At 39.0% G+C, this 14359-nt stretch overlaps 1 protein-coding gene across 12 annotated transcripts in view; it reads left to right on the forward strand.

The window, feature by feature from the left end:
• SATB1 (SATB homeobox 1) overlaps positions 1–6435 on the forward strand; it is a 109362-nt gene extending 102927 nt beyond the window's left edge. For 8 of the 12 annotated variants that reach the window (XM_019497925.2, XM_019497928.2, XM_019497926.2 and 5 more), the window contains 3 exons: positions 1728–1931; positions 2440–2535; positions 4730–6435. In XM_019497925.2, the coding sequence (XP_019353470.1) occupies positions 1728–1931; positions 2440–2535; positions 4730–5224 (795 nt within the window). In that variant the 3' untranslated portion in view covers positions 5225–6435. The remainder of the gene's footprint in view (positions 1–1727; positions 1932–2439; positions 2536–4729) is intronic. The other 4 variants (XM_019497927.2, XM_019497929.2, XM_014603089.3 and 1 more) reach the window with 3 other exon arrangements.
• The last annotated feature ends 7924 nt before the right edge of the window (positions 6436–14359 follow it).

Raw genomic sequence — 14359 nt, forward strand, 5'->3', positions numbered from 1 at the left:
GAATTTGAGATTTGGATTCTCAACTGTACTATCATCATATTTCTAACATTTGTTTTAATTTACATAACTAAGGCATTTCCTGTAGTGTTCATTGTTTAAGAGGTCTCCTCCTATATCCAAGGGCATATATTTGAAATTTTTAGCTCCCTCCTAGATATTTTCATTAGCACAAAGAAGTGCTAAGATTATTTGTTTACATCCATTGTTTTTTCTTCATGTTGCAATGATATTTTAAAACTCCTGGATAAAGGTAGATAAGTCCTTAAGAAAACCTACCTTTTTTTTTTTCTTGTACTTAAAGAAAATATAGTAAACTTGTCTGGCTGAACCACTTTAGACCAACAGTACCTGTGCCTGACAAGTAAGTCTAAAAGTATCAGAACTTCCATGTTGTTTGTTAGTCAAGAAAGTATCACATCATTTTCCATATAGTATTAAAAAGTAAAATTTATAGAGCTAGTACTTGTCTAAGTATTTTTATATACAAAGAAATGTGTTGCTGATGCATGCTATACTTGCTGGTTTGAGTTTCTGTTACTCCTTAAAACTTTTAATACAAAGCCAAGGAACACGCCAGGATTTGATTTTACAATATCAGAAGTGAGCAATTGCTAAATATTCAAGATGTAACTGCTGGTCTATTTTAGAAGCAAATTAGTAATCACTACAGTTCTCCTAGGATAGTCTTTTGGCATCATGCTTACTCAGTTTGCATTTTCAGATATTTTGCATGTACTATGATATAGGAATGGTATAAAAAGTAGATCATAAATCCCTTCATTAATCCATAATAGCATGCATAAAAGTGTGAGTCTAACGGAAAAAAAACCCTGTTTTAAAAAAGAAATGCTGAAACAAATTAACATCTATGACATGGTAGATAAGTTTATTCTCAGAGCCACTTCTGCACATAGCACTGATGAAGAAGGCATAACTTCTCAATGGTTATGCAAAGGCCTTTTTTTTTTTTTTTTTTTAAAGGACATTTGGGAATTTCTCTATCATTATGCTTTACATTAGGCAGCTCTACAATCAAGACAGATATCTGAAATATTCTTTCCAAATAAGAAAAATTGTAGTACTAGGACTTAAAAAAAAACAAAAAACAAAAAAAACCCTAAAAGACATAATCTACTAGCTATTGAAATATAGTTTTTGTTTCCTTAAGTACAACAAAGAAAGAGGTAGGTTTTCTTAAGGACTTAACTGTCTTTATCCCTGAGTTTTATAATATCCGTTGCAATATAAAGAAAAAAGAATGTCAGTAAACAAATAAACTTAGCCCATCTTTGTGCTTAATGCTTTCCAATGGATGTAGACTTAAATACAAAATAGAAAAGTAGAAGATAGAACATGGAGTTTTATAAAGTAGTGTTCTACTTTGTGGCGAGATGCTGTCTTGATCAGGTATTTTGTTTCTAAAAAGTATAGAATTGGTACAGAGATGTGCTACCCAAAAAACCTCCTATTCTGTGACAGCTTTGTGAAATAATATGGCAGACTCCTGACATGATGGTATTTGCTTTGAATTTCAGCATAGGGATCCAGAATTTAACATGAAAGTAATTTTTTGCCAAGAAGTATATGAAGGAATAAGCAATGTTGTGTCTCCTGTCCTCATACACCACACTTTTTAAACCAGTTTTGATTTAAAGGAGATGTAACTAAGGGTAGAAATTGTCTATTATTAAGTGTGGAAAACTAATTTTGATGATGTTATCTTCAAGGGTTGGCTCTGTGAACTGTTACGTTGGAAAGAAGATCCCTCACCAGAAAACAGGACCTTATGGGAGAATCTCTCAATGATCCGAAGGTTCCTCAGTCTTCCTCAGCCTGAACGAGATGCCATTTATGAACAAGAAAGCAATGCAGTTCATCACCATGGTGACAGGCCTTCCCACATTATCCATGTTCCTGCAGAGCAGATTCAGGTTAGTTTACCTTGGCCAATCCAATATAGCACTAAGTAAATAAAGCCTTAAACATAGCAAAGGAAATTAGTGTATCTCTTCTTCCTGCCAGACTAAACAGAGGCTTTTTAGTAAGAGATAACAGTACGCTGCCATCTTGCTTCAGTCTGTACAAGGAGTGTGTGAACATATGCACTCTTTTTTAAAACTGAGAAAGACTGACATTGAACTGAATCTTTTGCTAGGAGGAGGAATAATCAGTTATCTTAGCTACTTAGGCACGCACAGTTTGGTAGAATTGAGGATTAAAATATGACACTACTTACTATTTTTTCCTAGGAATTTGGGAGAAAATGATTATTTTTAAGTGCTGCCTTTCAAAATCCTGTAGAGTAGCTTCAGATCCTCAGCACCAGTGATTCCAGTGATTCACCTGGAATGGAGGGAGGGGGACTCAGCCCAATTCTTCATCCCATTTAACTCCAGTTGAAATTTGGGATGAGTCACTGTTTGTTTGTTTTTCCTTTAGAGCCCCTCTCCCACCACCCATGTGAAGGAAGAGCATAGAGGTGCTTTCTTACCAGGCTTGCTGACCACTGGACCTTGGTTGGGTGCTACTCCTCAGGTGAGCTGGCACAAGTTAATGTGTCAGGGAGGGAAATGAGGGGTTTCAGGACCCACTGCCAGATAACAGCAATAGCTTCTTTATATACTTAAAAAGCTACATTCTGAATTGTCCATGGTAGGTCTTAACATTAACCTGGGGAGATAGTAATCATTCTGCTCGTACTATTTCCCTTACCTTTGAGCTAGATACAACAATAGCCTCTGAATATAGAAGCACTATAATGCTCAAATTGTAGGATGGCACTATAATATGGATCACTCTCAGACTGAACTGATGAAGCTATGTAACTCATGTTTATTAAAGATCTTGGGGTCAGCTTTTTACTGCATTCCACAAAGGGCAGAAAATACCCATAGTTCCAGACCCAAACTACTACTGAAACTTGGTGGATTGTTTATATTACCTATATGAAAAATATATTTACAAAGCTAGGAAGAATAGATGTATCCAGCAGCTGAAAACAACATGCGTGTGTATTAAAGATAAAACAAACTGAACAAGACAATCCCTTAGGATATTGAGTGCTAAAATAATTGTGAAAGCCTGGAAATTTACTGTTTGATTTAGCAAAAAGAGAGAGAGAGAGAGAGATCTATATTAAGTAATAAAACAGCACTTGTTTGAAAATGTACATTGTTTTTAATAAAATAACTTCTTAGGGGGATAAAAGGAAAAGCGTCTGCACAATATAAGCATTTTAATATTATGCTACTTCCTTAGATTCATTTGTCTTGTTGATAAAAATTGTGTGTTTGATCTTGTAAACATTACTAACATAACTAGTTGCATTATAATTACTTTATATGACTAAGAGTTGCAGGATTGAGCTAAAGTACTCTGTCACTCTTATACATTACAACTGTTTCTAGATATATAAATGATGTAGTTAATACACGTCCTGATATTCAAAATACACACAGGGACCTGATCTTGCAGAGATTTTAGGCACCTTCTTAACTTCATGCACTAGGAGTGGGAACATGCAGCTTTGGGACTTCTATCTAGAACAGGACTACTTACAAAGTGTAAAAACATGCACATGCACAAGTATTACCAGGACAAGAGTCCTAACTCTACTGTTATCTCTATCTAAATATACCAGTTATGAGTCCACTTAATAGGGGAAACAGAATACCTGTTACATCATCTTATGACAATGGGCATTTGCTGATCCAAGAAAAAAATCTTTCTAGTGCTTTCTGTGCTGTAAAGGAAGAGAATTCTCAACAAAAGCAGTAACTGACAAATTTGCTTTTGATGTAAACGTGATCTTATAATGTGTCGTGCTTTAGCCAGTAGATGAGAAAAACATTCCTGTCCCCAGGGCTCAGTGCCTCACCTTTTTAAAATGACTCTAAATTCCTTGCTTCCAAAATTTCATTTGAAATGCTCGTTAATTATTTACATCATGATTTGCTTTATCTTACTCCTCTGATGTATATGCTGGCTCATTTTATTGCTAGAATTCTTTGAATGCTACTCATTGACTTCTAATAATAATAATAATGCAACTTACTTAGAGCTTTGTATCGTAGCACTTCATAAATATAAACTACATAATCCTCCACATAGCACTGAAATAAGTAAGTATGTTTATTACCAGTTTCCATGTTGGGATACTGGAACCTAGGCAGGATAAGCAATATCCAAGGCTACCAGGAGAACAAGAGACAGTCAGAGCCAGAACTCTTAGTTTCCTGTTCTTAATTCATGATCTGTCTTAGTCTAGCATAGGATTTAACAATCATAAGAGAACAAATTATCTAATGATGCTCTAACATATTTTCAAGTGTGTGTAGACTTCAAAACACGGTAAACTGGTTTATTTAACTAGTTTATCATGCGTAAAAAAGCAGTGTGCATTCTCTGTGTTTGATTGAGAATATTCTAGCTAGCATATGGTAAACTAGACACGGCCTGAGTATGTTATACCATCTTCCATCCTTTCCTTTTTTACTTACTTCCCTATTCCTTGCCCCCATTTTTCTTTCTTGCTGTTACAGACATCCATTCGCGGAGGCTCACTCATTCATATTTTAAAACTGGTTCTCTTGATAGTCTGTAGTATTCTCTCCTGCCCCCCCCCCCCCCCCCGAGTCTTTAGTTCTACCTTGGTAAATTGTTCTCTATATTTTTGTGATGATAAAAATATCAGCAAAAATACATTAAACATGTTTGCTTTGTATTGCAGCAGCAGCAGCAGCAACAACAGCAGCAGCAACAGCAGCAGCAGCAGCCGCAGCAGCAACAACCAGGTCCCAGACTACCCCCACGACAACCTACAGTTGCATCACCAGCTGAATCTGAGGATGAAAATCGTCAGAAACCCCGACCTAGAACAAAGATTTCTGTTGAAGCCCTGGGAATCCTACAGAGTTTCATACAAGATGTAGGCCTATATCCAGATGAAGAAGCAATTCAGACTCTCTCCGCTCAGCTTGACCTACCCAAGTACACCATTATCAAGTTCTTTCAGAACCAGCGATATTATCTCAAGCACCATGGGAAGCTGAAGGACAATTCTGGTTTAGAGGTGGATGTTGCAGAATACAAGGAAGAGGAGCTGCTTAACGATTTAGAAGACAGCATCCAAGACAAAAATGCAAACACGCTTTTTTCAGTTAAACTAGAAGAAGAATTATCAGTAGAAGGGAACACAGAGCTTAATACTGAGTTGAAAGACTGATTTTAAAAGTATTATTTTCATTCAACAGTGCCACTGGTATTTACTAATGAAATGAAAATTCCATCATGCATTCTGTCAAAAACCTTTTATTATTCATTGTTTGGCCAATGAATCTTCCAAAACTTGCACAAAAGTTGAAAAAAGGATAATGCAGACTGCACTAGATGTTTTACTCTGTTTTACAAACTGCTTTGCAGCTACAGATGAAGCGTTGAGGATTGTTTGATATTAATTTGTGTTCACTGGTACGCTGTGTGAGTGTACCCAATAAGCATGATACCAGTGATTTTGATTCTGGAGCCTTCAGACAAGCATTACAACTTTTGTGATTTATTGTTTCATTTTTTTTTTTTAAATGATTACTGTAACACTCCACACTTGATCTTTGAAACTCACATTTATTTAAAAAAAAGAGTTTGTTACTCTTGCTCTATTGTATGGTACAAAAGAACTATAGACTGTGGAATGCAGTTTAAAGATAACATATGCCAACAAATGCCTTGTATTATATGGCACTGCCGTAATTCAGATTTGTTTTCTTTTGGAAATAAAGGTCACTATTTTTTTTTCCATTCTCATTGTTACATGATTTTTAAAAAAATGAAAAGAAAATGTGAAACACAATTTAGTCCTCATTATTTATTTGTAGATCCTGCAGCATCATGTTGTAATTAATTTTTTTGGAAGTTTCCGTTAAATGTAATATTGCTTCTCTTGTTATCATACTGATTTTTTTTTTCTATTTATAAATGTATTTTGATGGGCAGTAAAACAAAGTGTCTTAAAAGTTTTAAATAGAGAAAATGTGCTTTACACAGTTGCCTATAAAAAGTGCTCTATGTTATCCAAGCAATTCATACTATAAGCTTCACTCTAATTGTTGTATGCAATTTTTACTATCATGCAAATAAGCTTAGGTAAATAAAACTAATAGATCACCTTAGAAACTTATGCAATTAATGTGAAAATAATTGATGTTTGCAATGTGTCTTCCTTTGGTTTACAATCAATTTTAAAGCTATAGCTGTATAAATTTTCTGTATAAAGGTGTATTTCTTTTTTATGAGTTTATTGCTATGAAAACACCAGTTATTTTGTTACAGCTGGCTGTTTTTATAAGTGTATCACAATTTTCTTTATGCAGAAATGTTCTGACTAGGAGTGGTTATTGACTGTAACTACACAATTAAAATTGTTTGTATGGTATGATATGGCAGGATTTGTCTGCGTATGTGTGTGTATCTGGGAGGAGTAGCTGTGCTCTAAGTGCACATCCTTACTACCATTTTGAAGATGATTTTTCAATTGTTCTCTTTTTAGAACCACACAGATTTTTTTAAAATTAACTTCTTTAAATTTGGATTTAGCCAACATAGTTGAAAAAGAAACATCATTTGGCTATGAAAATCATAACCTGTCTTTTCTTGGTTTAAAAACTTGCCTGTCCAACAGAGATAGCAGGATATTATTGAGTCAAAAGGCTATCAGGCAAAAACATATTTACAATTCCTGGCAGTAATGCACTTATAATGGATACAGCTAGTTTTATTTTGCACTAGAATAATGCTAACACTACTCCTTACACTAATGTATAAACATTAAGAAGGCCATTAATAGTCAAAGTAAATAGAAAAGATGGGAGTTTTGTACAACAATCTCTTAGTAAGATTATTTTAATGATCGTTAATAAAGTGGTTGATAAAGCCAGAATAATTAGTAAGCTTTGAATTTATGTAAAATTCATGTTTAGGCTAGCAAGAATAGTACTAGAGAGGTAAAAAAAAAAAAAAAAAAAAAAACTGCAGTGAAAGTTGAAGAACAATTATGGACAGTTTATTAGTTAAATGAAAAAAGCTTTAAAAACCCCACTGAGTTCCATTTTTTACACGAGTTTTTGAAATTCAGTGCAATTATTCGTGATATTCTGTAAAATTTTAGTAATTTATCAGGGATATTTTCAAAGGCACAACTGATTGAAGTGCCATTTTGAAAATCCTTTCCCCTCTCTCCCTCCCCCAACTTCCATAACTGTATTAGTTTCCTTAAAGAGACACAACATAGGCAAGCAAACCATGTTTTTTCACTCTGGGTATGAGGCAACAAGTCAGAACAGTGTGTGTAATTCTGGGCTTTTGTCAGACCTTTCAGGGTCCTGAGTATGCTCTTACATAAGGGGTTTGCCACAATTAAAGCTAGTGGTGACCAGTAATTAGTCTGGTTGCCATTGTACAAACCATTACTCTGGACCATGGAAGTCGCTTTGCTTCAGTGGATCTTACCTTGATCTCAAGCACACCCAAGTATTATCAATTTAAATAGCTACAAAGTAGGTTGGCATAAGAATGGGTCCCTATTGTAGATACCTGCCTCTTACTATCACTGTGGCCACTATAATATGGCTGTTTAATTTAAAGTGTAATGATAGTTGAGATTTTTTTTAAGCACGTGAATATGTTGGTTAAGGGGGAATGGGACACATCCTCTCACTCTGCATACTAACCCAGGAGCATATAAAATGCTCTGATAAAGAGGGCAGATGCTAGACTCTATAATAGATTAAGAACTAATATAGAAAATATTTATAAACGGTGTTTCTCTACTGTTATGCCACCTCCTTTTCTTTGTTGTTTAATGCCTCACCTGGATGTCAGTGATGGGGGCATCCAAATCTCTCTCAAACTCATATTTCAAGTAGCTGACTTGCTTTAATGTTTACTGCAAACATGAATTTGAGACTGTATCAACCAAAACGCTCCTAATCACCTGGGCCTCAGAAGTTAAATTTCTTAGCTACTAAAAAGTGACTGTGGTGCTGTCTCATTAACGTGTATTAGAGAAACAGTGGGGCTTAAATGTTATTTGCAATAAAATCAAATGTCTGGCAAATACGGGAAGCAGAGAGAAAAGTTTGATAGTGTTAGGTGGGAAAGATAGGCCTAACAGCTTTGGCAGTATAGCTCAACTTGAGTATTTCCTTAAAGAATACTAGAATAGACATAGAATGTCTTTATTACCTTCTTCCTGACTTCACCTATGTTAAAAGGCCTAGCAATCCAATGAGAACATGGCTTTGGGGCAATCAGCATCCACAATCACATATTCCAAAGTTGATTGCCAAGTTAAGGTCTCCCTTTCCTATTAAAAGGGATTGCTAAGTTTGTGGTTGAATAGATGTTCTTTTAAGTTTGTGGGTTGATGCAAAAACTAACTTAAAATGATAAGGTGTTTATAAAAGGTTTATCTGTTTAATTTGCTCTTTGAACTAGAAGGCTGAGACACAAGGGGGGAAAGTGATGGCCCCCATCTCATGGAGAGCCTGATGACTTACATATAGAAGTTCTGAGTTAATATTAAGTTTGTGTACTGGGGCAGCATCAACTGCTGCCATCAGTCCTTTGTTCCACTGTGAAATTCCCATACTTAGCAGCCACTAAATTAGGTGCCAAGAAAGTCCAACTCAAGCATCAAGTATTAAAGACTATTTAATATACTCCATTATGTCAAAGTATTGCAGAAACTGAACACTTTATGATCTTACTTAATGTTGATTATATTGTACTGTTGGGTCACAGACCACTGATGGAGAAGCAACAGAAATATACTCTAGGGTCACAGAAGTTACATTGGAGTAGCTATAGTTTGTCCTACGGTACTGTACGTTCACACACAATCTTTCATTAAAGCGAATTGTTTGGTGTCTTAGTCTGCAATAAGTAATCCTCCTTGGGACAGGAGTAGCTCTGCTTGGCAGTGAATGTCTTTGCTTTGAGGTTCATGTGGACACATTCCCAACTACTTTGTCATTGGCAGTCTTCCCACTCTTGTCCTGCAGCGTTGTTCTGCATTGTGGCTTGATGTAGCTGTGTGCCCTTCCTTGCTGTGGGTCATCTTGCCCAAATGCCATATCCCTGTTTAAATGCCAGCACGTAGCCATGCAAACTGCATCTTGCAACCAGGCACAGGTGAGTTCATATACCATTAAAGCACCCATGATGGACTCAGATTCTGCACAGACCTCTGCAAAACTCTGGACTGGACTCCCCTCTGAGTAGCTGCACATCCAGTTCCATTTGGAAAAGAGTTATCAACAAGAAAGGGATGTACCTGGGGCTTGTCACAGTGCTGAGCCAAAGAAAAGAGGGAGACATGCCCACAAACAAGGAGCAAAGACAAAAACGAATAACGTTCACACTATTTGCCCACGGTATGAGGAACGGAGTTTATTGTTCTCAGTGCTGCCATCACACTGGACTACTGATAAAGTATTCAAGATCCCACAGGTAGTTCCTGTGACCTCTCATGTGTATCATGGTATCCAATCAGGAGATTGTTTTGTCTCGGCAGCCAAGGACTGTACAATGCAGTAAGTTTAGAACTTATACAAGAACCTTTGAACACGGTCACAATACGACTTGTAAAGGGAAGCTCTACCAGCAGTCTCAATGAAACTGCTTCAGGAGGAGCCATCCCAACAAAGTATTACATCAATTGCTGTAACAATACAAGTGCATAAGATAATATAAACATCTTTTTTTTCCGAGTTTGAGCTGTGTGGCACTCGGTTGAGCAAAGCTTGAAGCCTCTGTCTGTCCCGCTTTTAATCTCTCCCCTCCCCAATTAAATGGTAACTGTCTATGCTAGAGACTTACAGCAGTGCTGCTTTTATTTTTCTGCAGTATCAAATCCCACAGCCATAAACCATCCCTGCAGCCTTCCAATCCCCCTCTTGGAAGTGCTCTCTCTCTCTCTTTCTGCCTGCCACAGATCACTTCAGACTCAATCATCAAGATGTCAATACCACAGGAGTGCTAAAAAGTCAAACTCATTGTGTGGCAGACGTGTTTATTGTAATGGCAGGTACAGAAAGAGGAAAAGCAATAGACAACAATACATTGTGCTCTAAGTTTTATGATCTCAGTTTTTCCCTAACAAAGTTGGTTTTGTGAAGTTGGTTGACAAAACGGGCTTCAGGATTCTACCTCATTTGCAGTGCATTTCATGTGGGATTTGTCAGTGCCATGAAACAGGATTCAAAGCAAAAATAATAGTATACTCTGGCGCACATTGCAAAAGAAAGCAGCCTTCCTGGGGCCACCTGTATAGCTTGTTTTTCACTTCCAGTTCTGCAATAACTGCTAAACAGGCATGCTACATCTCTTCATAGTTTACTCCTTGCCTTTCCAAACTAAAGCCTTCTATAGCTTTTGCATTCAGCTGTAGGTAGATCTCCAGCATCTAGAAAGTCTGAAGAGGTGCCTGTGCAATTACAACCTACTTTGTGGCTGCCACGCCCAGCATCCTAGCTGGCCCACCCAGCCAGAGGGTTTACAGAAGAGGGAAAATGTCTTCATATCTCAAAGCAAACCCAGAACGGGAAGAGAAAATGGCAATGCCATTTCAAAATGGCAGGTAAAGCAATACTGTCCCGTTATTAGCATGTAGCCTAGGACTGAAGAAATAAGTCCTTGTGCTATTCTTGACATCCCTTAACAAGTGAATGCCATGGTCCAAGCAAACATAGCACCCAATGGGAGGCTGACAAACCTCCAAAAGGTGGGGGGGGAAGAGGGGGTGACACAAGAAAGGAAATGGTCAGTGCATCCAAAGAGAGGGCCAGGAAGATTTTCTAGAGTAGTCAAAAGGGCTCACAAGGACATGCATAGTTCTGGAAAGGAACCATAATGCAAACCCTACATAGGTTAACAGCCGTATTGAGGTGCCTTTCATAAAAATGGCTAAGCACTGCATCCCATTCTTGTGCTGTCTTGCAGACTAGTGAGAATGCACCACTCTGGGACCACCTTTCACTCACCAAATTTCAACTCTTTCCATAGCCACCTTCTGGGCAAAAGAAAAGAACAGTTGCTAATGCTCCACCAACTCCATAGTTTGGTCATGCTGGTGTCTTATTTACATGAATGGAGATCCCACAACTTCTCTCAGTAGTTTTTAACCACCCTTATAGTCAGATAGTTCTTTCTAATCTCCAATTTAAATCCCCACTGCTGAAATTTGAGTTCATTGCTCCCTGTCCTGTCTCCTGACAGAGAGTAGTCTGTTTTGGGGCTGTCCCACTTCTGGACAATGTGGCGGGAGGGAGAGGAGGAACTCACACAATGCAGACCTCAAACCCCTGGGCTTCATGTGGCATGGGCCACAGCCCCCAACTCCCACCAGCCATGCATACATGGTCCCCCACTGCCACACGTGGGCCAGGTAGCTTAGATCCCTCCTGTTGCCCACACAGCATGAACAGAGCAGATTTACTCTCATGCAAGCACAGCTCCTCTCTTGCAGTGTGACCGGCTCAGATTACTCCCTGCTACACATGCAGCATACTCTTGCCATCCAGCACTATCCCACCCCAGGAGCAGAGGCAAGAAGCAGAAACAGGAGGGTGGAAAGGGAGCCAATGCTGTGGAGCTGTGGGGGCAGGAGTCCAGGGGCCAAATGTTAATCCCTAAGGGGTCACATGTGGCCCGTGGGCCACTAATTGGACAGCCCTGGTCTATCTCCATCCTCTTTACAAGTGCTCGTCAAACATCTAGGCTGTTATCAAATCCCGCTTAAATGTGCTCTACACTAAATACTCCTAGTTCTTTCAACCTATCTTGAATACTGCTAGTAGCCTCTCTTCAATCTGATTTTATAGAAATGGCATTGTCCCCTTTAGCCAGTTCTTTATCCACCTTAAAATTTTAATGTTAATCCCCATTTTTGCCATTTTAGGTAGTAATTTCCCATGATGCACAGTACCAAATGCTCCGCTTAAATCTAGATAGATTAGTTCCACTGCATTGCCCTTATCTAAGAAGTCTGTTACCTATCATAAAAGGATGTTAAATTCATCTGAAATGATCTTCTTTGGATAAAGCCAGGCTGCATTTTGTCCCATTTTTCCATCTTCCATGTTCCTCTTTAGTCTTTCCTTACAAAACTATTCTATTGGAAAAGAGAAGGAAAGGAGGAAAGCCATAACCGTTCTTGTCTTTATGTGATTGGAAAAAAAAAAACCCAAAATATTCTGTGAAAAAAATCAAGCAGAATGAAGAACTTTTCAGAAAAAAGTGTCTAGCATTTTTTTTTTGCTTTCACTTGCATTTTTCACTGCCATAACTTTAAACTTAGTTCAATGTAGCATCGTCGTCTTTTAAAAGTTTTCATATGAAAATATTTCGTTACACACAATCCATGACATAATATGGAGAAAATTATCCAGGTGCACATCTGCAAGGGGCAAGCAGGGAAGTGTATGCTTAGAAGCAACCAACAAGGGTTCATTAGAGGCAGGTCCTGTCAGACCAACCTGGTGGCCTTCTATGGCCAGGTCACAAAATCCTTGGAGCAGGTGTTGCAGTGGGCGTAGTCTTGCTGGACTTTAGGAAGGCCTTCAAGACCGTCTCTCACCCCATTATCGTTAAAAAATTAGGAGATTGTGGTGTCGATGCCTACACAGTAAGCTGGGTCACCAATTGGCTGGAGGGCTGCACCCAGAGAGTGGTGGTGGACAGGTCATTTTCAACCTGGAGGGATGTGGGCAGTGGGGTCCCCCAGGGCTCAGTCCTTGGGCACTGTTCAACATCTTCATCAGCGACTTGAACGAGGGGGTGAAAAGCACCTTGTTCAAATTCGCAGGTGACACTAAGATGTGGGGAGAGGTGGGCACGCTAGAAGGGAGAGAGAGGCTGCAATTGGATCTGGACAGGTTACAGGGGTGGGCAGATGAGAATAAGATGGGATTCAATACTGACAAGTGCAGGGTACTGCACCTAGGGAGAAAGACCCAGCAGCATACCTACAGGCTGGGGAAATCCCTTCTCATGAGCACAGAGGCAGAAAAGGATCTTGGAGTCATTATAGACTCCAAGATGAACATGGGCCGCCAATGTGGGGATACGGTCAGGAAGGCTAACTGCACCTTGCCATGCATCCACAGATGCATCACAACCAGGTCTAAGGAGGTGATCCTCCCCCTCTATATGACATTGGTCAGGCCACAGCTGGAGTACTGTGTCCAGTTCTGGGCGCCGCACTTCAGGAGGGATGTGGACAACATCGAGAGGGTCCAGAGGAGGGCGACTCGCGTGATCAGAGGCAGCAGGGCAGGCCCTATGAGGAGAGGCTACAGGACCTGAACCTGTTCAGCCTGCACAAGAGCAGGCTGAGACGGGATCTAGTGGCTCAAGGGAGACCAGCAGGCAATGGGAGAGTCCCTGTTCCCCTGAGCACTACTGGAAGTAACAAGGAATAACAGCCATAAGTTGACAGAGATTAGATTCAGGCTAGATATCAGGAGGCACTACTTCACAGTCAGGGTGGCTAGGATCCGGAACCAACTTCCAAGGGAAGTGGTGCTCACTTCTACCCTGGAGATCTTCAAAAGGAGGCTAGATAGACACCTTGCTAGGGTCATTTAACCCCAGCATTCTTTCCTGCCATGGCAGGGGGTCGGTCTTGATGATCTGCTCAGGCCCCTTCCAACCCTACCAACTATGAAACTATGATATATATTAATATTCTTAATAGGTCCCTGCAATCTAGGTATCAGTAAGAGATCCTATACTGTACTACCTAATGCCATTCTAATGCCTATCCAATGCCATATATTTTATCAATCTCAGAATTCCTTTAGAAGGTGTACAGTCTAAACACATCTCTTGTACTAGCAATAAATCTGTGCGTGTTTTACCTAAAACAGGGAGCTGTTACTGTTCACAGGGTAAATAAGTATTTTTGCATTCTATTTTGGAAACAAATTTAATTATTTACCTGCACTTTTGTTCTAAAAGCAAGTAAAAATATTGATAAAACAATGCTTTTCTAAGAATGGCAATAAAAGTGTACACCTGCACCAAGTCCTAGCATGCCATATTTTCAGATTAGTCTGTTAAAAACCTTTCAAGAGGCATACCAAGGAAATAGTTGTGCAAATGTGCTGCTGCAATAGAAATAAATGACAGTTATGGTGATCCCTTTCTAGTTTACCCAAGATGTAGACATGCTCAGGTGTGCAATGTGTCGCCCAACTCCAGTTACTCAGCACAGGCAAGAGGGTGTGACCATTCCAATCAGCTGATCCTTGGCTGCTAAAATAACCCCTTGGGGATCAGGGACAGCCAAGTATAAATTGAAACA

The sequence above is a fragment of the Alligator mississippiensis genome, chromosome 5, assembly GCF_030867095.1.
Source record: "Alligator mississippiensis isolate rAllMis1 chromosome 5, rAllMis1, whole genome shotgun sequence".
Taxonomy (NCBI): Eukaryota; Metazoa; Chordata; order Crocodylia; family Alligatoridae; genus Alligator; species Alligator mississippiensis.